The 25,246-nt window shown below is 42.8% G+C and overlaps 1 protein-coding gene and 1 long non-coding RNA gene across 5 annotated transcripts in view; both read left to right on the plus strand.

The window, feature by feature from the left end:
* NEK6 (NIMA related kinase 6) overlaps positions 1-11,398 on the plus strand; it is a 345,952-nt gene extending 334,554 nt beyond the window's left edge. For all 4 annotated transcript variants that reach the window (XM_077478833.1, XM_077478836.1, XM_077478835.1 and 1 more), the window contains one exon: positions 10,208-11,398. In XM_077478833.1, the coding sequence (XP_077334959.1) occupies positions 10,208-10,318 (111 nt within the window). In that variant the 3' untranslated portion in view covers positions 10,319-11,398. The remainder of the gene's footprint in view (positions 1-10,207) is intronic.
* Positions 11,399-20,774: 9,376 nt separating this feature from the next.
* LOC143978200 (uncharacterized) overlaps positions 20,775-25,246 on the plus strand; it is a 37,818-nt gene continuing 33,346 nt past the window's right edge. The window contains exon 1 of the long non-coding RNA XR_013273910.1: positions 20,775-24,758. This is a non-coding gene — a long non-coding RNA (uncharacterized LOC143978200). The remainder of the gene's footprint in view (positions 24,759-25,246) is intronic.

Genomic DNA, 25,246 nt, shown 5'->3' on the forward strand with positions numbered 1-25,246 from the left:
ATAAGCATGAGCCGTGGCCCCCGGAGTAAGGAGGTGCGTGTAAATAGTGGAGATAAGTTTACGGGAGTCGTCCCCAAGGGACAGGCTAGCTAAGGACGTGCGGGTCAAAACCGGGGGCGAATTCCCAAACTGTGTCCGTAGTGCGTGACGGACCTGCAAGTAGCGAAAAAAAGCGTGGTTAGGAAGGCCAAACTCGTCCTTGAGCGCCTGGAATGTCTTAACCCCAAGGGTAGAATAAAGATGAGACAGGTAAATAACCCCCCTGCATATCCACACCTTATAATCCGGCACTCGCAGCAGTTCGGGTAAGTCAGGGTTGTCCCAAAGGGGTGTATGTGCATGCAGGGAGGGGGCTCCAGATCTCAGTTGTGACGTCCGCCAAACCCGACTGTGGTGGGCGAGCATAGCACGCCCAGGCCCGAGGCGGGACAGGCCCCTGTGTCTACAAAAGAGAATCTGGAAGGGGTGCGCAATCACATCCGTCGCCGACGTGCAGATCAAAAGGGAATATCTCAGTTTGTCGTGCGTGTTGAGGTAATGGAGGTGGGAGAGCTGGGAAGCCAGGTAGTATGTTTCGAGATCGGGTAGTGCAGCGCCACCCAAATGAGGTGGGCATTTGAGAGTCCGCCAGGATAATTTGTGCCTGGAGGAGCCCCAAATGAACGAATTGAGGATGGACTCCATATCGCGAAACATACGAGGCGGTACATGCAGCGGGGCGTGCCAAAATAAATAAAGGAGCTTGGGAAGAAGGATCATTTTGACAAGACCCAGGCGGCCCATAACTCCGAGGGGGAGCCTGGACCAGACCTGAGTCTTCTGTTTCAGGAAAGGAAAGATGGGTGACAAATTAAGACTAACATAGTCTGCAGGGGAGCGAGAACAGTGAATACCCAGGTATCTAATCCGATCCGTGCACTCGAGAGGCAGCAGGGCCTGCGTCTTCGTAGGGACGGATATATCAATAGGGAGAATTTGGGACTTAGACCAATTAATGCGGAGACCCGAGAAGGTGCCAAAACGCTGAATCAGTTCTAAAGCCACCGCCAGTGAGGGACCAGCATCCTCCAGATACAGTAGCATGTCATCCGCGTAAAGACTTACAACTTCCGACAGGCTACCCATGCGGAGTCCCCGAATGTCCGGATGGTCCCTAAGGGCAATGGCCAGGGGCTCCACAGCCAGCGCATACAGCAGGGGCGATATAGGGCACCCCTGACGCGTACCGCGGGATAGAGAGAAAGGGTCCGAGGTCTGGCCATTCACCAGGACACGGGCAGATGGGGCCTGGTAGAGAAGCTGGATCCAGCGCACAAATTTGGGGCCAAAGCCAAACCTGTGCAGGCATTCCCACAGGTACCCCCACTCCACCGAGTCGAACGCCTTAGCGGCATCCAAACTGACCACTACCCTGGATCCGGTGTTGTCATGAGAAGCCTGCAGATTCATGAACAACCTCCGAAGATTAAAGGCCGTATTTTTGCCAGGCATAAAGCCGGTCTGGTCAGCATGGATAAGACGATGTATCACCTTATTAAGCCTAAGGGCGAGGATTTTGGCCAATATTTTGATATCCAGCTGCAGTAGCGATATAGGACGATAGGACTCAGGGTATAGGGGGTCCTTTCCCGGCTTAGGAATGAGGACCAGAATTGCCTCACTCATAGAGCGGGGAAGGGTGCCTGTGTCAAATATGTGGGTGTAAAGCGAGTGAAGTTTAGGGAGCAGAACCTCCTGGAATTGGGTGTAGAACTCTCGGGGGAGGCCATCCGAGCCCGGGGCCTTGGACGGCGGCAAACAAGCTATTGCCTCAGCTATACACTCCTCAGTAATAGGGGCCTCGAGGAGCTCAACCTGAGAGTCCTCGAGACTTGGGAAGTCCACCGAGTATAGCAGGGCGCGCAGATCATCCAAGGAGCCGTTGGCTTCGGATGTGTATAGATCAGCATAAAAACGCCTAAATTCACCAGCCACCTCCCTCGGCTCCGACAGCACAAGCCCCCCCGCAGATGCAAGCCGGACCACCACCGGGGGTCGATGGTCCATGTGGGCCATATAGGATAACAACTTCCCCGCCCGCTCACCATACTCATAAGCTTTCTGCTTACTATAGTATATCTTTCTCCCAGCCCTGTCAGTGTGTAGTTGGTCGGTAAGTCGGGAGTGCAGTCGTAACTTGGCGGAATTGGAGGGCGTAGGGTGTGCTATAAATTCGCTCTCCAATGCCTCCAGCTCTAGCTCGGCCTGCCGCACAGTCTGTCGAGAGGAGTCCCTAAATCGATTGATATGCGTCGTCATCAGTAAGCGGGCATGTAATTTAAAAGCCTCCCACACCGAACCATACGAGGCCGAGGCTGTGTTAGCACTGAAATAATACTCCCATTCACGCCGGATAACCTCCAGGTCTGGGAGGATTGTCAGCCAAAAAGGATTCAACCTCCACAGGCGAGGCGCCGAGGTGGAGGGCAGGCTGAGACTGACCCAATAGGGGGAATGGTCAGAGAGGATCCTGGTCCCGAATCCCACCTCCCGTAAATGCGGGAGCAGGGCTGGGGAGAGCAGGATCATATCTATCCGAGACATGGCATTATGCGCCGGCGTGAAGCAGGAGTATGCCCTGCGGCTAGGATGGCTATACCTCCAGGTATCCGTGAGGGCGAATTCGGCTAGGAACTTGCCAAATCTAGTCAGCGGGGGGGGGGAAGCGGACGCAGGGGACAACGTGAGTCTGTCCAAGGCGGGGGAGATCACTGAGTTGAAGTCACCCAGCCACATAGCTGGCACCGTGGGGTGTTGCAGCATAAAGTCCAGCCCATCTCGGAGAGCCTCAAACTGAAAGGGCGGGGGTATGTAAAAGGCTAACAGAAGGAACTCCAGACCCCCTATCGTAACATGTAGAAATACATATCGCCCCCGTCTGTCAGTGCGCAGAGTGTGGAGATGGAAATGAGCAGTTTTAGCAACCAGGACTGCAACCCCGCAGGAATTATTGGTATAAGGGGCGTGATACATCCACCCGATCCATGGTTTTTTAAGAGAGAGTTGTAGCTGACCCGTAATGTGAGTTTCAACTAGAACCATGATGTCCGCCCGCATGTGTTTAAGATGCGTGAGCACCGCCACCCGCTTGGATCTGTCACGCAGGCCCCGCACATTCCAAGTAACTACCTTAAGGGCCGACATGACAGATGCATGATGTTATGCAGGACCCCTGGGACCCGTAGTCGGCAGCCCCACCAGCAGACAAAAGTCGAGCAGGGGGAGGGGCGGCCGAGGCGTGGGAAACAATGATAAGCAGCAGATAAATAGTCAGACATGTTAAAAAAAGATGCAAGAAGAAATACATTGTGTAACTCAAACTTTAAACAGAATCTTGCGATTGCAAAATGTAACTGAACAACGCCCACTCTGGACCGGCAGGGCAGTAAACAAACACAGCAACACACAGTAGGCTGGGAAGCTGAGGCCGGCCAGGGAAACCCAACTTGGAGTAACAGCAGGAGATGGACCCAGCCGAGATGGACCAGGAAAAGCGCACACTGGCAAAGAGAATGCGCACGGCCAGGCCCACCCCCCGCTGAAAGCAGGGACGAACAGAGTTCAACTATGCAGTGCGTCCACGTAGTCAGCCTTGACATAGGGAAAAATCAGCCTAGGGGAGCATCCGAGTCAGTGGCTGCACAATATGTCTGTGGAAAGGGGGGACCACAATAGGGTAGGACACCTGAGGGACACGGTGTAGGGGGGATGTGCATAAAGGTATCGGATGACATAGGAGTGGGGGAGGCATATTGGGCAATAGCTGGGCGAGAGAGAGGAAGGGGGCAGCCAAGGCCCTGGCTTACTCACAGTTCACTCCATAACTGTCCCCCACACAGTAAGGCCATCATCCGGGTCGGCAGGGTGCGGCAATGCGATTAGTAGAGTCAAGCAGGGACATCATCCGGACGTTGTTCCAGCCAGGAGAGCACTGCTGCGGGGTCCTCAAAAAAATGGGTCTTGCCGTCCCGCACTACGCGGAGCCGAGCCGGGTACATCATCGCGTAGGCTAGATGGCGAAGGCGGAGTTGACGCTTGGCCTCGGTAAACTGGGCCCTCTTCTTCTGGACCTCGGAGGAGAAGTCAGGAAAAACCGCGATGCGCTTATCCTCGTAAGGAATGTTGCCCTTCTCGCGAGTGAGACGCAGAACCGCGTCGCGATCCCGGTAGTTGAGCATCTTGGCGATGAAGGTGCGCGGGGGGGCCCCTGGAGGTGGAGGTCTTGAGGCCAGGCGGTGCGCACGCTCAACTGCAAATGTGGAGGAGAAGGCCTCCCGGCCAAAATTGGCAATCAGCAGGGCTTCAAGGAATGCAGGGGGATCGGAGCCCTCCGCCTTCTCCGGCAGTCCCACGAGGCGCAAGTTACAGCGGCGCATTCTGTTTTCGAGGTCGTCCTGCTTACTTAGGACGGCAGAGAGCTGGTGCTGCAGGCGTTCGGTTGTTATCTGAAGGGGGGGAATATCATCTTCAACATGCCCCAACCTGCGCTCCGCTTCTCCGACCCTCTCCCGCAGCTTGTGAAGGTCCTGGCGGATGAGAGAAATGTCCATCTTAACCTCCTCAATCCTGGAGGTAAGAGAGGTGCGGCAAAGGGTGACAGCCTCGAGGATGCGAGCGGTGTCACCTGAGGGAGGATTCGCTTCGGCCTGACCCGGCGCGGCGCCATCTTCCTCCACGAGGTCCGGGCCGTCCGCCCGGAACTTTCCAAGTTTGGCAATCGCACCCTGGGACCGCTTCGGCGGCGACATGGGTGCGGGGTGTCCTCCCGTGCAGAAAGGGGTGATGTACCCGAGAAAGGTGTGCAGAATAGTCCACAAGGATAGCGGGAAGGATGTATAGCAGCCGGAGCTCACTCAAAGTGCTTCCTACGCCATGCAGCTGCAGGCCACGCCCCCACATCATTGGATTTGATTGACAGCAGCAATGTGTGCACTGCTATCAATCTATCCAATCAGGACACAAGACAGCAGCCATTGCTGGTGTGCCCATCCCCGGGGCCAGAAAGACAGGGCTCTGGTAAGTAAAATGGAGGGTCTTGGGGACTGCAGCATGAGAGGTGGTTTTTCATCTTAATGCATAGAATGCATTAAGGTGAGAAACCACAAGGGTTTACAACTCCTTTAACTTATATCTATAGCCTGGCCTTTCAGCTCAACAGAATGGATACCTTCTCAGGCAGGTAAAAGGAGCTAAGAGAATATTTTAAATCGTTTACAGAAGATAGCTGAGAAAGCTCATAACTTTGTCTGAGATTCTAGTTTAGTCCACAGGAAGCTATAAACAATTTCTATCAGAATCTACAGGTATTTTTCTATACTTGCAGAAAATGCACTTAGCCTTAAAGAAGAAAATACATTATGCCTTAGTACTTGGTGGAGAAACCCTTGATGGCAAGCACAGGGGTAAGATGTTTCTTGTAGTTAGTGACTAGGTTTGCACACATCTGAGGAGGGATTTTGGTCCACTCTTCTTTACAGATCTTCGCTAAATCCTTATGATTTCTTGGCTGTCTCTTGGCAACTCGAAGTTTCAGCTCCCTCTGTATATTTATATAGGATTAAGGTCTGGTGACTGATTAGGCCACTCTATGACCTTAATGTGTTTCTTCTTGAGCAACTCCTTTGTTGCCTTGGTGGTGTTTTGGGTCATTGTCATGCTGGAAGACTCATCCACAACCCATCAGAGCGCTCATCTGAGCACTGAGTACTTTCTCCCAGTCCTTCTCTGAATCACTTAGATGTTCATTGTTATGATTGTACATGTGCCTTCTTGAGGAGGGGGGCTCGCCATGTTTAGGGGAAGTAAAATGCTGACTGACCCTAAGAAAACCATCCCTACAGTCAAGCACAGAGGTGGAAACATGCTTTGGGGCTGTTTCTCTGCTAAGAAAAAGTATGGAGGGAGCTGAAACTTCGAGTTGACAGCCAAGAAACCTTAAGGATTTAGAGATCTGTAAAGAAAATCCCTCCTGAGATGTGTGCAAACCTGGTCACTAACTACAAGAAACGTCTTACCTCTGTGCTTGCCAACAAAGGTTTCTCCACCAAGTACTAAGTGATGTTTTTCTTGGGGATCAAATCAGGGCCGACTTTAATATTGATTGGACCCTGGGCAAACATTTTCTTGGGGCCCCCATGCAATTTCGCTCTCCACCTGCTCTGAGACTTACAATAAATACCAGCTAGACTCAAAATCAGTTTACTGAATCAGATCAGACAGCAATTTTGATTGGTTGCCAGAGGTTACAGCATGTCATTACCGCTTATTGACACGTTGCTAGAGGTTACAGCATATCATTACCACTTACTGACGGTTGTTAGAGGTTATAGCACCCATTATGGCTCACTGATTAGTTGCTAGAGGTTACAGAATATGATTTCTGCTTGTTGATTTGTTGCTAGAGGTTACTGCACATCATTACTTCTCACTGATTGGTTGCTATAGGTTATAGCACATCATCTCCTCACTGCCTGCATACCATGGGTTGGGGAGGTGAGCGGACCCATCAATAGACAGAAAACTCCTAGGGTACCTAAAACTCCTGGGATCAGTGGCAGTGCTGGGTGTGATCATTGGCAAAGCTGATTTTTTTTGGGGGGGGGGGGTTTACACTGGCCACTAATGTAATAGAAGCATTAACAGTAACCACCAATGTAAGGAGGGATTTACACTGACCACCAATGTAAGGGGGACATTCACACTGGCCACTAGTGGGAATGAAAGGATTCTACACCAAGCACCAATGTAATGAGAAGATTTACAGTGACCACCAGTGTACTTGAGACATTTAGCCTGCATTCAAATTTGCATGTGTCGGGAATGCATGCAAAATCGCTTTCCTGACACCACAAAAACGTGCTGCCCTTTAGCAGATACACAGCAGTGCCATTCATTGTTGCCCAGCAGTGCCATTAATTGAGATTTGGAAAAATGGTTTGGGACTTTCTTCTGCATTTCTAGCACACAGAGCAGCCCATTGAAATGAATGGGCTTCCCTACACGTGGCCTACATTTTTATCCACCCTGTAAGTACACCTTTGCATCCTAAAACCCCTGCTAACCTCTGCACCCCAACCCCCTCCCCCCCCAACCTCTCCACTCCAACCCTCCACCCCTTTAATGCTACCTGCCTCCTCTGCTTATCTTTGCACCCACCTTTCTTACCTCTATACATCCCCCTCCTTGCTCACCTGTACACCCCAAACTGTAATTCCTTCTCTGCCTACCTCTGTGCACCTCACACTACCCTCTTCCCACCAATTTGCTTACCTTTGCAGAACAGGCTGATGTTAGGCTTAATGACCACAGTCGCAGGTAGGACTTTTAAGCATGCCCCTTTACCACCCCAGTGGGCAGCATTCATTATAGGTGATGGTGGATATGACATATGGACATTATATACATATGAATGCCACCTTTTATTTACATATCAATGTTCTTGGCCACAACTATTTACATAGACTGTATGTAATGAAATTGAATGCTGCTCCATTTACATATGAATGCAGGTTATTTACATGTAAACACAGTCTGCAGGTGAGTCATCTGTACACAATAGGGCAGAGGTGGGCAGCATTAGTAGCAGCACTTTACACTTATATATCGGGACACAGCACAGGACTAAAACTTCAAGGGAATTTAAACTGGGATAGTTGGCAAGTATGAGGTATCTGCTTTGGGCCCCACAACAATGACAGGGCCCAGGGCAGCTGCCCCTTTTGCCCTGCCTTAAAGACAGCCCTAAATTAAATACTTATTTTAGTCACTGAACTGCAAATTAATTTACAGCATTTGTTTTATGTGTTTTTTTTCCGTATTTTTGGTTGATATTCTGTCTCTATCATTTAAAATACACATATGATAAACATTATAGACCCTTAACTTCTTTGTAAGTGGGAAAACTTACAAAATCTGCAGGGTATCAAATAATTATTTTCCCCACTGTATAAGGACTTAAAAACTGCAAAAAAAAAATAATTTTTGTTCCTGGGTTTAGGTCAACTTTAAGAGCTGACCTTCCATTCTGCACAAGTTCACATGTGGTTAATTGGAGTGTATCCACACAAAAACTCCAGCAACACATGAGATACTCAAATATACTAAGTAGTATAACTTAAAGAGTGCTATAGATTACCTAGTGATAGCAAACCACAGCGGATAGTTCCACAATCTGTCACAACAGTCTAGCCATTATTAATGATTTGCTTTATATAGTCTTTGTTTTGTATTTTCTTCAGAGACAATGTCGATTATTGTAGTAGTAAAATGTTTCTGGAACAGCACCACCTTTCAAGAAGAATTACCTTTTTAGTCAGTTTGGACACTGCCCATTACCTTTGAAATAATTGGCTGTGTAGTTGTCTTTAGATAATGAGGAATGATCACTAGCTTGAGGCTGTGCCTTAAGACCTGACTGGCACATAGAACTGGTTCTAGACACTAGTATTCTAAGAGCGCTAAATTAGAACAGAAACAAAGGGAACTGTACAGTAGATATTGGCTGTCTTTAGGAATAAATACAATACAACAGCAGAGTTTCAGAAGAGCGGATAAATGTAGTGAATACAAACTTGCAGTTCACATTTTCTTAGGTAAAGTGTAATTGGCATGAAGGACAACATAATACTAAAGAACGATCAAGATGAATTATAAGTTTGTTTACATATATGTTTAACCAGTGACTGCTTTTATTGCTATTTTGATACTCATGCACTCTGTAGGCAGTTTGGTGGATTACTAACATACCAGTATGTGTTGAGTTGTGGAAAGAAGCTGAATCACCCAAAGGAACCCACAAAAACAGAGAGTACCTAGCAATTTTATGCATATAGTGCCCCTGGTAGGTTATGAACTGAAAACTACGAGTCACAAGGCAAGATTGCCAACCACATACACATGTAGAGAGTGATCACCATCTGGAAACTGGGGTAATATGTGGGTAGTACAATGATAGTAGTAAGCAATACATATAAATGGCACCGGAGGAGGTGTGTACTACCCTAATATACAAAGTCCATATGCATTAAAGTCCATGGCTTTCATAGCAGAAAGTGGCAGCAGCCCCATAGAGTGAAGCAAACTCTGTCACTCAGGAAAAGAAACACAAGGGGGTGCCAACTAAGTAGAGTGTTAAAACACAAGTTTCTTAACAAAAACAATGGGCAACTCACATGTAAAAAGACAAAGGAAGGCATGTCTGATTTATCTGCAGTCTGATGATGGACACAGGTCAGGAGCCCCCTTGGTGACATCACTTCCAGTTTCGTTCTACGTTGGCCCTGCTACTTCAAGTTGCAATTTCCCTTGGTCTTTGAGAAGGAGCAGAAACATCAGTCCAGTCGGAGAACCTTACCTGTGTCCAACATCAGACTGCAGATAAATCAGACATACCTGCATTTTTCTTTTTACCCAAACCTTTTTTTAATAAACTTGCGTTTTATTACTGCATTTAGTTGGCGCCCCCTTGAGTTCCTTTTCCAATCATTATAGTAAACCTGCATGTTGTGCGCTGGTGCACAGACACCTTTTTGTGAATGCAAATGAAATCAACGTTATAATCACAGCTTTTACCACATGCACTTTAAAGTGTTAGTAAACCTAAAAATGTGTTCTACAATTTGGTCTGTTGATACCATTGGAAGCATTTTAATATATATATATGTTCGAATAATAATAAAAAAAAAAAACGTTTGATCCTGCTGCAAACCCTGTGCTCTGAGATCAGTCAGAGGCATACAACACAGAAAGTTAGCGATGCTTTAAGTTTTTAAGCTGTGTATTACAAAACACCCCACCCTTCTCAATTTTCTTATTGGAGATGGAGAGGGGATATTTCTGTTGTGGTAACACACATCCTGTCCTTGAGTGACAAAATTGCCTCTCCTCATAGATGCAGTAAAGTAAGTATTGTCAATCTAGAACAGGAGGTGTGTTACTGGCAGGTTCACCAGGTTAAAATAAAGCAATGAAAACATGAAAAATGGAACCGCATCGCAAGCTGCAACATTTTACATTCTTGTTCTTAGATACACTTTAAACATCCTTACGCTGTATACCAAATATGTTGGAGTTTTAGCAGTCCTTCCCTTTAATTATTTTTCTGAAGATAATTATTGTAAAAGCCTGCTAAATCACATTGCCTAATTTATTTTACATTTTGCCTTTCCAGTTACGAGAATTGGTCAGCATGTGCATTTACCCCGATCCAGACCAAAGACCAGATATTGGCTACGTCCATCAAATAGCAAAACAGATGCATGTGTGGACTTCTAGCACATGAAACCAAAAAGGAGGAGCCCATGGAGGAAGACCCAATCTTTAAACCTTACTTGAATAATACTTCTAAGAAGCAGATGTCCCAGGAAGAGCGGAATCTTCTGAATTCAGTGACCTAGCTACACGAGGAGTTGTAGGCCAGGTTCCAGGTGTCACTGCCAGGAGACAACACATTTATAATGGATTGCAGACGTTAAACATTGCAGTTATAGATCATATGAAGGGAGTTACGTGTGATTTAGATTAGATCATGGTGACATAGGTGCATTCAGAAAAGCACCAATCATAATCCATATGTGAACATTGAAAGAATTCCTCTGGTTATCTTCTTCTACTGAATATACAAACCATTTTTTTTAGATTATGCAGCTTTAAAAATCCAATCTGCTGTAGTACACACGCAGCAACCAGGTTGTCTACCTTGCTACAAACTCTTTCCTATCTGCAAATAATTCATTAAATCATTGCTTGTAAATTTATTGTTAGTAGATTTTAAAAAGGACAGAAATGCTATTTAGAATGTTTTTTTTCTTGGGGCAAGGGGACAAGAGCTATTAAGAAAACAGTTCTTATATTGCTAGTATTGATTTACTGCATGTCCGTGCTCTGTGTCCCAACATGTCATAACAAAAGATGTTATCTTTTTTTAAGACTTCAGTATATTAAGTTTAAGAGCAGTGCCAACCATGCAGCAGGCACTACCAAATGAGTCAGGACTGTTAATATGTCTTTTCTATTAACTGTGAAAGATCATTTCTAAATGTGAACTCTAGAGGAAAGTTCTGCAGTCTGAAAGAGTCCCTCAAACTATTCATTCTGTAATATTTTCATATTAAGAAAGTTGCTACAAAGCTGTTGAGGTACCCACAAGCACTCTACGCGCTTTTGGAGTGGCAGAGTTGCAGGTATCCTTGGCCAGCTGCAGAACACAAAATTCCACACTGGAAGGCTGCTATAGAAGATTTAAAGAAAACATTGCTGTTACAGTATCTGCTCCAGTGTTAATAGCATATGGCTTTCTCAAGGAGGTGTTATTTTGTGGTTGAAAAAAAAAAATCTTTGCCAATAAACTTTTTCTTCAAAATTGATATTTATTATTTTTCAGTGAGGACTGAAATATGGGAGATTCCACTGCTCATTTTTTTTTCAAGAATTCAGGTTCTATGACTACTCTATTAGTGCTCCCCTACCTAAAAAAATCAGTGACCTAAAACAAACATAGAAACATAAGCCCTTGTACACACGGTCGGACATTCCGATGGAAAATGTCCGATAGGACCGTGTTGTCAGATAATCCGACTGTGTGTGGGCTCCATCGGACTGTTTCATCGGAATATCCGACGGACAAAGTTTTAGAGCTGGGCTATAAAACTTTCCGACAACATGATCCGATCGGACTTTGTCCGATTGTGTGTAGAGAATTCCGATTGGACAAAGTGCCATGCATGCTCAGATCAAATTCCTAGACCAAAGCTATTGGCTACTAGCCTGAACGTAGTCCCGTCGTAACGAAATAACGTCATCACGTTCTGAACAATCGGATTTTCTGACTGTGAACTTTGTCTGACTGTGTGTATGCAACAGTTTCGGACAAAAGATTTGGTTGTCGGAATGTCCGACCATGTGTACAAGGGCTAAGAGTGATGGCAGAATGAGTCTTCCCTGTTCATGCAACATTTAAGTGTTTAAACTTTTTTTTCTGTTAGACCTATGTTAATCCCAAGTATTTGTATATGATCAAAAGGAAAAAAAAAGGAAAAAAGAACAAAAAAGTATCTGCATACACAGAGATTTATTAGATAAGTGTACAGTATAACAAACTCTAAAACGGAAACTCTGTACTATGATGTACATAGAAATACAAACAAAAGCCTTTCCACCTTCCAAATTCACAAAATGAATGGTTTTGCATCTCCTGTTGAGTATCATCCTACTTCTATAGCAAGACATATGCTATGTGACAGGTATGATATATATTTACACACACACACACTATCTCACAAAAGTGAGTACACCCCTCACAATTTTGAAAATATTTTTTATTCTATCTTTTCATGTGCCAATACTGAAGAAATGGCACTGCTACAATGTAAAGTAGTGCATGTACAGCTTGTATAAGTGTAAATTTGCTGTCCCCTCAAAAAAACTCAACACACAGCCATTAATGTCTAAACTACTGGCAACAAAGTGAAAATGTCCAAATTGGGCCCAATTTGCCATTTTCGGTGTCATGTGACTCGCTAGCATTAAAAGGTCTCAGGTGTGAATGTGGAGTAGGTGTTTTAAATTTGGTGTTATTGCTGTCACTCTCTCATACTGGTCACTGGAAGATCAACATGACACCTCATGGCAAACAACTCTCGGAGGATCTGAAAAAAAGAATTGTTGCTCTACATAAAGATGACCTATGCTATAAGAAGATTGCCAAAACCCTGAAACTGAGCTGCGGCATGATGGCCAAGACCATACAGCAGTTTAACAGGACAATTTCCACTCAAACAGACCTCACAATGGTCGACCAAAGAAGTTGAGTGCATGTGCTCAGTGTCATATCCAGAAGTTGTCTTTGGGAAATAGACGTATGAGTGCTGCCAGCATTGCTGCAGAGGTTTAAGGAGTGGTGAAAAAGGTCAAACTAAAGATACCAACATCCCAAATTTGTATTATAGCAAAGAAGAGGGGGGGAGACAGACAAGGCTGTAAGGTAACCAGCCTCAGGGACTTTTAACGGTATCAGGTTGAACAAGTCTACCACATTTCATAATGGAAATATATATAAATTCATTTTATTGTTTTAAAAAACAAATTAAAATCATACACCAAAAAAAACATATTTTACAGCATTTAGACAACAAATTCATATATAGGTATAATAAGACGCTACCACTCTCTACATGTTTTGCTCCAAGAACAGAGCTTCCTCAGGAGTTTTGTGGTGTACCTTCTTTTATAAGTTGCCGTAGCAAAAAGTTAATGAAGCAAAACATCATAATTAATTATCATTTTGGTGCATTTTACAAGAAAGAAATACATACATGTAATAGAAATACATGACAAAATAACAAGGTTACATCCATATACAGGACATAAGACAACATGAACCAGGATATCCATAAGAAATATCTCACCCATCTAATAGCTGTCCGATAATTATGAACAATAAAACCTCTAAAATATCAAAAAAGGAAAAAAAAAAGGAAAAGAAAGGGAGGGGTGCAATTCCAAACCAAAGGCCGACAACCTCGTTTAGTTGGGTCTGTAGAGAGGGACAACAAAAAATCTAAAGTGTATATTAGATAGATAATTATTTGTAGATTTGAAGCAAGAGGGGGAAAAAAAAGGGAAAAACCTGCCTCAATGAACTCAAATTACCTTATATTAAATACCCAATCAGGTCCGTGGGATCAATCATGAATCAATTGAATTAACTGTAGACGGCCAGCAAGCAGCACTTTTCCAGGAAGTATGTCAGAAAGTCAACAATCACAGAGAGGGGAAGGGCAAAAAGAGCTTGATTACCCCTAAACAAATCCAATGGAAAAAAACGTAATTAGTAGTAATAAACAGACTGACACACACCGGTGAACAGAGTGTCATTGTATAGCAATAATGTTACAAATAAGATCACCAATAGGCAGAATAGAGCGGCTTACCTTCAATCATATAACAATAGTATCTGGCCAAAACAATTCAATAGTCCCACGCCTGTCTCTCAGCATGGAAAGACAACCATCCACGCCGAGAGACAGGCTAGGACAGTATTTGTAGCCCTCTCCAACTCGGCGGCGTCTGACGTCACTGCCGAGTCGCGGGCGCAATCACAGCTGGCCGCCAGGTACTGGTTTTCAAAACAGGATCTAATGCGCATGTCACGATGACGCAAATCGCGTCATCGAGACATCGCCGGCCATATTGAGAACTGTCCTTGCCCTCATCCGAGAACGGAGGGGACAGGGACCATGCGTAGGAGCGTTCTGCCAGATGTAATGCAGCTACACAGCTCCCCAGCATGGAGAGAGATCAAGAATCTCATTGCCCTTACCTAAAAACGGAGGAGGGAGCAAAGACAAGCGGGAGCAAGCCGGCCTGGGTGGAATAGGCTCAGGGCTTAACCGCAAGGAGAGGGACAGAGTCAAAAGGCAAAGGGAAAACCAAAGGCGGGAGCTGAAACAAAAAGGGGCACATAAAGGCAGCCACCAGATTGATCAGTGAAGTGGACAAACAAAGTTCCCCTGGGCGCCCGTACAGACCGAACGAACAAAGCTAAAGTGTCAATGGCTGGGGGGATAGAGAGAAATAAAACAAAAAATTGACTTATATTTGAGTAGATTAAATACAGTAATAAAATCTAAATGATTGGGATATCTTATGTATTAAAGATGATGGTGAGTAACCTAACAGGTATCCTGGATATTCATGCGTCTTGTACATACAAATGATATATTTTTATAGTTGTTGCAGTATAGAAAAAACAAAACAAAAAAAAACCTTATACTAAAGAAATGGCTTAAAACTCAAAGTGTCATTGAGACCAGGGGGAGTTGTAGCATGGAGGTCAATATCCAACGTGCCTCACGTTGCAGTAAAATACGATCATAATTGCACCCTCTGTCCCCGGGGGACATGCTCCAATGCAAAAAAATGCATCATGGTATCGTCAAAGTTGTGAAAAAGACCCAAATGACGGCTGATGGGGGTCTTCATTTTCTCGCACCAGGGTAACATGATCCCTGATGCGGTGAAAGAAAGTCTGCTTGGTCTTACCAACGTAATAATCGTTGCAGGTACATAACATAATATAGACCACAGTAATTTGAATAAAAGACGGGTTGGGACTTTAAATGAGGCACGGGTTAGCGCCTCCATCCCGATATATGGTAAAATTTGAATTCATTTTAAAGTCCCAACCTCCCTTCAAATTTTGTAATATAGACCACCCCCACTGATTGACAAGTCACCGAGAACCTGGGCCTATAAACCTTACAGGTGGGTAAAAGAATCTCTTTTGTTGCAAAAATATATCTGCAAAATTGCACTTGTGACAAGGTCTCGATCCAGACTGTCTTCTGTCTGCACGTAATGAAGGATCATAATGACTGCGAACCAAAGAATCCCTTAATGACCATGACCTCCTAAAGGTGATCTCAGGGTACTCACGCAGACCTTTCTTTCACCGCATCAGGAATCATGTTACCTTGGTGCGAGGTAATAAAATCGAGACCCCCATCATCCGTCATTTGGGTCTTTTTCACAACTTTGACGATACCATGATGCATTTTTTTGCATTGGAACATGTCCCCCCCCGGGACAGAGGGGGCAATTATGATCGTATTTTACTGCAACGTGGGGCACGTTGGATATTTGCCCTCCATGCTACAACTCCCCCTGGTCTCAATGACACTTTGAGTTTTAAGCCATTTCTTTAGTATAAGGTTTTTTTTTATTTTATTATTTTTTTTTTTTCTATACTGCAACAACTATAAAAATATATAATTTGTATGTACAAGACACATGAATATCCAGGATACCTGTTAGGTCACTCACCATCATCTTTAGTACATAAGATATCCCAATCATTTAGATTTTATTACTGTATTTAATCTACTCAAATATAAGTCAAATTAGATTTTTATTTTCTCTCAATCCCCCCAGCCATTGACACTTTAGCTTTGTTCGTTCGGTGTGTATGGGCGCCCAGGGGCACTTTGTTTGTCCACTTCACTGATCAATCTGGTGGCTGCCTTTATGTGCCCCTTTTTGTTTCAGCTCCCGCCTTTGGTTTTCTCTTTGTCTTTTGACTCTGTCCCTCTCCTTGCGGTTAAGCCCACTTGGCTTTGCTCCCTCCTACGTTTTCAGGTAAGGGCAATGAGATTCTTGATCTCTCTCCATGCTATTTGATATGATATTTTGGAGATTTTATTGTTCATAATTTTCGGACAGCTATTAGATGGGTGAGATATTTCTTATGGATATCCTGGTTCATGTTGTCTTATGTCCTGTATATTGATGTAACCTTGTTATTTTGTCATGTATTTCTATTATAAGTATGCATTTCTTTCTTGTAAAATGCACCAAAATGATGTTTTCCTTCATTAACTTTTTGCAACTTATAAAAGAAGGTACACCACAAAACTCCTGAGGAAGCTCTGTTCTTGGAGCGAAACATGTAGAGAGTGGTAGCGTCTTATTATACCTATATATGAATTTGTTGTCTAAATGCTGTAAAATATGTTTTTTTCTTGGTGTATGATTTTAATTAATTTGTTTTTTAAAACAATAAAATGAATTTATATATATTTCCATTATGAAATGTGGTAGACTCGTTCAACCTGATACTGTTAAAAGTCCCTGAGGCTGGTTACCTTACAGCCTTTTCTGCCCCCCCTCTTCTTTCCTATTGAGCATCTGTGGGGTATCCTCAAACGTAAGCTGGAGGAGCACACGGTCTCCAACATCTACCAGCTCCATGATGCCATCATGGAAGAGGACTCCAGTGGCAACCTCTGAAGCACTGGTGAACTCCATGTCCAAGAGGGTTAAGGCAGTGCTGGAAAATAATGGTGACCACACAATATATTGACACTTTGGGCCCAATTTGGATATTTTCACTTAGGGGTGTACTCACATTTTTTGCCAGTGGTTTAGACATTAATATCTGTGTGTTGAGTTATTTTGAGGGGGCATCACATTTACACTGTTATACAAGCTGTACACTCACTACTTTACATTGTAGCAAAGTGTAATTTCTTCAGTGTTGTCACATGAAAAGATATAATGAAATATTTACAAAAATGTGAGGGGTATACTCACTTTTGTGAGATACTGTATATACACATACATACTGTGCCTTGAAAAAAAAAGTGTTCATACCCCAGGAAATTTGCACATTTTTCATGTTACAACCAAATACCTAAGTGCCCGTTCACACAGGGGCGACGTGACTTGCAGCGCGTCTCACAGACGCGACCTGCACACGATTTCAGCGGCGACTTGCAAAATGACTTCTGTATAGAAGTCAATGCAAGTCGCCTGAAGTCGCCCCGAAAATACTACAGGAACCTTTTTCTAAGTCGGAGCGACTTGAGTCGCTCCTATTAGAACGGTTCCGTAGTACAGAACGGAGCGCGACTTGTCAGGCGGCTAAGTCGCCTGACAAGTCGCGGTAATGTGAACGGGCACTAATGGTATTTTATTGGGATTTTGTGTGATAGACCAACACAAAGTGGCACATCATTTTAAAGTAGAAGGAAAATTAGAAATAGTTTTAATTTTTTTTATAAATAAATATGTGAAAAGTGTGATTGATGTACATTTGTATTCAGGCCCCTTTATTCTGATATCCCCTAACTAACATCCAGTGGAACCAATTGCCTTCAGAAGTCACCTAATTAGTAAATAGAATTCACATGTTTGTAATTTAGTCTCAGTATATGTACAGATGTTCTATGAAGCCCTCAAAAGTTTGTTAGAGAACCTTAGTGAACAAACAGCATCATGAAGGTCAAAGAATACACCAGACAGGTCAGGGATAAAGTTGTGAGAAGTTTAAAGCAGGGTTAGGTTATAAAAAATTCATCCCAAGCTTTGAACATCTCACGGAGCACTGTTCAATCCATCAACCGAAAATGGAAAGAGAATGCAACAACTCCAAACCTACCAAGACATGGCTGTCCACCTAAACTGACAGGCCGGGCAAAGATAGCTTTAAGAGAAGCAGCCAAGAGGCCCATGATAACTCTGCAGGAGCTGCAGAGATCTACAGTTCAGGTGGGAGAATCTGTGTACAGGACAACTATTAGTCATGCACTCCACAAATCTGGCCTTTATGGAAGACTGGCAAGAAGAAAGCCATTATTGAAAGAAAGCCATAAGAAGTCCCGTTTGCAGTTCGTGAGAAGCCATGTGGGGGACACAGCAAACATGTGGAAGAAGGTGCTCTAGTCAGATGAGACCATAATTTAACTTTTTGGCCTAAAAGCAAAATGCTATGTGGGTATAATTCCAAACACTTTTTCAAGGCACTGTGTATATATATATATATATATATATATATATATATATATATATATATGCACACATACATACATACACACAGACATACTATATGTATGTGTATGTTGTTCAGTCGTTTAGTCATCTCTGACTCTTTGTGTCCTCATGGACCATAGCGTGCCAGGCTTTCTGTCCTCTACTGCCTTCTGGAGCTTGCTTAACTTCATGCTGATTGTTTCGAAAATACTATCCATCCATCTTGTTTTCTGTCATCCTCTTCTCCTTTTTCCAATGAGTCCTTGCTTCGCATTAGGTGGCCAAAGTATTTGAGTTTCACCTTCAGGATCTGTCCTGCCAGTGAATATTCAGGGTTAATTTCCTTCAAGATTATCTGGTTTGATCTTGCCATCCAAGGGACTTTCAAGAGTCTTCCCCAACACCATCGCTCAAAAAGCAAGGTCCATAAAGATTTGGATGATCAAGTTTGGGGTAGAGAAACTTGACTGGTCTGCACAGAGTCCCGACCGCAACCTGATAGAACACCTTTGGGATGAATTAGACCGGAGACTGAAAGCCAGGCCTTCTCATCCAAGTGATGTGACCTCACAAATGTGCTTCTGGAAGAATGGTCAAACGTTCCCATAGAGACACTCCTAAACCTTGTGGACAGCCTTCCCAGAAGAGTTGAAGCTGGTATAGTTACAAAGGCTTAATCAATATTGAACCCTACAAACTAAGACTGGAATGCCATTAAAGTTCACGTGCATGTAAAGGCAGGCATCCCAATACTTTTGGTAATATAGTGTATATATATATATATATACACACACACACACACACACACACACACACACACACACACACACACACACACACACACACACACACATATACACACATAGTATATACAGTGGGGAAAATATTTGATCCCCTGCTGATTTTGTAAGTTGTACCACTTAAAAAGAAATGGAGGGTCTATCATTTTTATCATAGAGGTATTTTAAATGATAGAGATAGAATATCAACCAAAAATCCAAAAACAAACACATGATGCAAAAGTTATCAATTGAATTGCAGTTCAGTGAGTAAAATAAGTATTTGATCCCAAAGCAAAACATGACTTGGTGGAGAAACCCATGTTGGCAGCACATTTCTTGTAGTTGGTGACCAGGTTTGCACACATCTCAGGGGGGGGGGTTTGGTCCACTCTTCTTTACAGATCTTTTATAAATCCTTAAAGTTTCTTGGCTGTCGCTTGGCAACTCAAATTTTGAGCTTTCTCCTAAATTTTCTATAGAATTAGGGTCTGTTGTTTGGCTAGGCAACTCCATGACCTTAAAGTGTTTCTTCTTGAGCCACTCCTTTGTTGCCTTGGCGGTATGTTTTGGGTCATTGTCATGCTGGAAGACCCATCCACGACCCATCTTCAGTGTTCTGGCTGAGGGAAGAAGGTTCTCATCCAAGATTTTACAATACATGGCCCTGTCTATTGGCCCCTCAATGCAGCAAAGTCTGCCTGTACCTTTAGCAGAGAAACAGTCCCAAAGCATTACGTTTCCAACTCCATGCTTGACTGTAGGAGTGGCATTCTTAGGGTCATAGTCAGCATTTTTCTGAGGAGTCCCCCTCCTCAAAAAAGGCACATGTACAGGCCCATCAGAAGTTTGCCAATGAACATCTAAATGATTCAGAGAAGGTTTGCGAGAAAGTGCAATGGTCAGATAAGACCAAAATTTAGCTCTTTGGAATTAAGTAGGCTGCCCTGTACATGTGCCTTCTTGAGGAGGGGGGACCTTGCGAACGCTGCAGGATTTCAATCCATGGCAGCATATTGGCAATGGTTTGTTTGGTAACTGTGGTCTCAATTTGCATTGAGGTCATTCACAAGCTCCTGTCGTGTAGTTCTCGGCTGATCTCCCACTTTTCTCATGATCATCCTTACCCCATAAGGCAAAATCTTGCATGGAGTTCCAGACCGAGTGCGATTTATGGTTATTTTGTATTTCTTCCATTTGGGAATAATCGCTCCACCAGTTGTCTCCTCACCAAGCTTCTTGCTGATGGTCCTTTGACAGCTCTTTGGCCTTGCCCATGATGGCGTGTTTGAACGGAAGAACGATTCTGTGGACAGGTGACTTTTAAAAACATAATTAGTTGTCATTAGGAGCACCTTCTTAAATTAACAGGACTAATCTGTGTACTACATGAACACATACTTTAACCAGTCTGTGGGTGCCAGAATTATTGTTGGTTAGTAGGGGATCAGATGCTTATTTTGCTAACTGAACTGCAACTAAATTTACAACATTTGTATCGTGTTTTTTCTGGAGTTTTGGTTGATATTCTGTCTCTATCATTAAAAATACACCTGTGATTAAAATTATAGACCCTTGATTTCTTTGTAAGTGGGCAAACCTACAAAATCTGCAGGGGATCAAATAATTATTTTCCCCACTGTATATACACACACACACATAATTTATTTAACCCTTTTTTTCATTGGGGGCTTGGATCTTCCAATGTAAACACAATGTAGCAGCATTGCATTTACCGTAATCTGCTAGAAGCACAACTATAGAGAAATCTGTAGCAAGATATAAGACCCAGTACCCAGATCGTTTCAGCTTCTGGGCTTTGTGCTTTATGACAGCTGTCAGTGAGAGTCCGCAGATCCAGCCCACATGCTGATCAGAACTTGCAGAATCCAGGTGTCATTTTAAAATGGTATTGGGACACAAGTGACAATCCATTTAAAGGGAAACATTTCCCAAAATAAAAATGAAAGATGCTTTTACACTCTACATGTCATGCTGACCTCAGTTTGCATAATTTTTCCAGGTCATTGACTTAAAGTTTTGGATAAGGATTCTAACCTCCCCAATATGCATACCTGTTCTGAGTCAGTGACAGGCGCAACAAAGTAGCATTTATAACTGATGAAGTCACGTGGTGCATGATGGAATGCATAGATAGGGTGGAGCCTGTAGGAGCGTGGACTGGAAATTACTTCATAACAGGAAGAATGGTACCCCTGTTTGTGCTTGTTCATGTAAGCATTATTTTAAAGAGTAATTAAGAGATTTTTAAACATACTACAGTATTGGACTATACTCTCTGTCCCTACATGCCACACGAGTACTTAATAGGATATGGGCTAAACGTTCTTAAAGGGACCACAATCTTATTACTAAGGAGGAGCATCTAAGTGGACAAGAGTTCCCTAATGTCTGGGAGGCCATACTACAGAGATACTTAGGATCTCGGAATACCAATCTGATGAGAGAGAAGCTATCTGGATATCATTATACATGCGTATATACTACACTAGGCAAAGGCACTGAGGTGATTGGGAAGAAGCTTTAAGATTACTTAAAGTGGAAGTCACATTGTTTTAGTAGATTATAGTTAGTTACATTTATTTATTAATGGTTATACACATGATACAACGTGGAGATGCTAATGTAAACAAGCATCTCCGCCTTCTGCCTAAGGACACTGCCACTGATCACAGCTCCCTGTAATCGGGAGTGGTCATCAGTGTTGTGTCACACACAACCCCTCCCCCCACAGTTAGAATCACTCCAAAGGACACACTTAACCCCTACAGTGCCACCTAGTGGTTAACCCATTCACTGCCAGTCACATTTACACAGTAATCAATGCATTTTTTATTGCACTGATTGCTGTATAAATGTGAATGGTCCCAAAATCATGCCAAAATTGTCCAACATGTCCACCATATGTCACGATAAAAATCGCTGATCGCTGCCATTACTAGTAAAAAAAAAAAATTTATCAATAAAAATGCCATAAAACTATCCCCTATTTTGTAGATGCTAGAAATTTTGCGCAAACCAATCAATATGTGATTTTTTTCAACAAAAATATGTAGAAGAAAAAAGTATCTAAACTGAGGGGAAATGCGTTTTTAAAAAAAATTTACGCTATTTTTTGGTTTATAGTGCAAAAAATAAAAAACGCAGAGGTGGTCAAATACCACCAAAAGAAAGCTCTATTTGTGGGAAAAAAAGGATGTAAATTTTGTTTGAGAGCCATGACACACGACAGCGCAATTGTCAGTTAAAGCAAAGCAGTGCCGTATCGCAAAAAATGCTCTGGTCTTTGGCCAGCCAAATGGTCCGGGCTTAGGGTTAACAAATGCTTTAATTCCCAGATGTTTACAAAGTCTTGTTAAAAGAGGTACTGCTAGACATAGGCCTGTCCAAAGTTTTTTGAGACATGCTGCTGCCATCAAGCTCAAAATCTTATTTTCTTTTCTTAAAATGGTACATTTCGTCAATTTAAACATTTGATATGTTTTCGATCGTGAATAAAATATGGGTTTATGAGATTTTCAATTCATTGCATTCAGTTTTTATGTAGATTTTACAATGTCTCAATCTTTTGGGATTCAGGGCTGTACTTCATAGCTCATGCCAGACAAAATGCAGCACTGTAGTAATTACGATTATAAAAACTGTTATGCTGACCCTCTAAATTCAACACATTTCAAGTCAAACTTCTTTCTTTGTATACCTGTTCTAGTTTAATGACTCAGAGTACAAAGTGTTTCTAAACCTAAAAGCAAAAATGTAATATATTGTAGCTTGCCAATTCCTAAACATGGTGGCTGCACTACTTTTTTTTCCTTTTTTGCCTTTTTTTCCTTTATTTTCACCTGTTGATCCAGCCAACAAGTTTTTTTTAGTTTTTTTAGTTTTTCAGTTATACAAGGATATGAAGATGGTATCAATGACAGATCCAATAAGAACAAGAGTAAAATAATTACAATAAATCATCCAATTAAATCACAGAAAGGTAGCCTTCTGACAAGTCTGGAAGATTAGAAGATTAGAGTACGGCACAGTACCAGAGATCAGATTAATATATCATTAACCTCCAGCTCTACAAACCTAAGTTCAGCAAAAAATAAAGTAGAAACAAGGAGTACAAGGAAGGAGGAAGGGACACCATGGATCTGTAGACTAGGAAATTAAAGCAAAGCATTATAGAAATAGTTGAACATAAGAGATAACTATCAATCATTCAGGAAGGGACTTTTCTGGACAGTAGTCAGAGTTGTCCCAGACTCCACAAATTTTGCTAAACCATAACAAGTAGTCTTCAACAGATGCGGTTAGATATTCCATCCTACGGATATCATCTATATTGGATAGAAGCTAGTAGGGGAGAGGTGGACAGCCAACAAGGTATTGCTCTTTTAGCTGCTAAGAGTATAAAGGCCATCAGTTTCCGTGCTGATTTAGGAATACCTGGGAAAAGAAGCCCCAACAGGTAAAGGGTTTAAGGGTATAGTCACATGCAAAAGGTTTTGTAAAAGGATCTTGACATAAGCCCAGAAGAGTTTGATGAGGGGACAGTCCCAAAATATATGATAATGTGAGCCCTCCTCAACACATCTCCAGCACATTCGGGAGGTCTCTGGATTACGGGCATGTAAGCTGTCAGGAGTCCTGTACCAGAACACAATGATTAGGCAGTCTCCTTCTGCACCACGCAGCAAGATACCTTATTCCCCGTACACACGGTTGGACTTTCTGACGGAAAATGTGCGATTGGGTCATATTGTCAGAAAATCCAATCGTGTGTGGACTCCATCTGACTTTTTCCGTCGGAATTTCCAACACACAAAGTTTGAGAGCTGGATCTCAAATTTTCCGACAACAAAATCTGATTGCGTAAATTCCGATCGTGTGTAGACAAGTCCGACACACAAAGTGCCACGCATGCTCAGTATAAATTTCGAGACGGAATCGCTCGGTCTGGTAAAACTAGCATTCGTAATGGATATAGCACATTCGTGACGCTGCAATGTTAAAAATTATTTAATGCAGCGCATTCTCTTTTTCTTTATAATGCTAGAAGAATGAAGCTGCTCATATTCACACAGACTTCTCACAGACTTCTTTCTTTATTATTTTTCATGAATATAATATTTTTCTTTGTCAATTCTCCTGAATAATTCTTTTAGTTTTATGTTTTAATATTTTTAAGTATTATGTGTTTTTTCTTTATTCAAGATCTCCATTTTTTTTTTGGTTATCTCCATATTTTTTTTTCTCTTTCGCAGTGGGGAGAGCACATGGTGGAGACACAGCAGGTGCATGTTAATTACAGCAACGAGGAGAATGAGGAAAGCCCAGAGCCAGAAACGTCACAATCCCGGAGGAAAAGATTTAAGGCCTCAAATATGTCCTTTGTAGAGATGTTGGAGATGGTGGACATATTGAAGAGGAACAACTATGATGGGAAGTATGGACCTTACCCTAACCCAAATATCAGAAAGGCCAAGATCATACCTAAAGTTGTGAAGAGTCTGCAGAATAATTTTGGGGTACGACAATCCAAGGATCAACTGAGGAAATGCTGGTCAGACCTGAAACTGAGGGAGCACGATCAGTACAGAAAGATCAAGTGAGTTCTTCAAAAAAGTAAGTATTTGTCGTATGTTCATATTATCATTATTAATTGCATAAATCCATGTGCTTTTCTTTAGTGTTGTATGGTTTAAAATGGCCACTTTCATGTTCATGGGTTCATGGAGTCGTAGGAAACATTGTTCGTTCGCCCACTAAAATACAATGTTTTGGGAAGTTGCAGTCAAAGTCAAAGAAGTTTGTTGTTACATAGTTACATAGTTATCAGGTTGAAGAAAGACACAAGTTCATCTAGTTCAACCACAGAAAAAAAAAAAATAACATCATATAATCCCATATACCCAATTCTATACCCACAGTTGATCCCGAGGAAGGCAAAAAAAAAAAACAGCCGAGCATGATCCAATTTGCTAAAGCAGGGAAAAAAAATTCCTTCCTGATCCCCCGAGAGGCAATTGGATTTTCCCCAGATCAACTTTACTTGTAAATGTTAGTACCCAGTTATATTATGTACACTTAGGAAATAATCCAGGCCTTTCTTA

Source organism: Lithobates pipiens, unplaced genomic scaffold, assembly GCF_037356315.1.
Source record: "Lithobates pipiens isolate NorthernLeopardFrog02 unplaced genomic scaffold, aLitPip1_a1.2 Scaffold_1, whole genome shotgun sequence".
NCBI classification, from domain to species: Eukaryota; Metazoa; Chordata; class Amphibia; order Anura; family Ranidae; genus Lithobates; species Lithobates pipiens.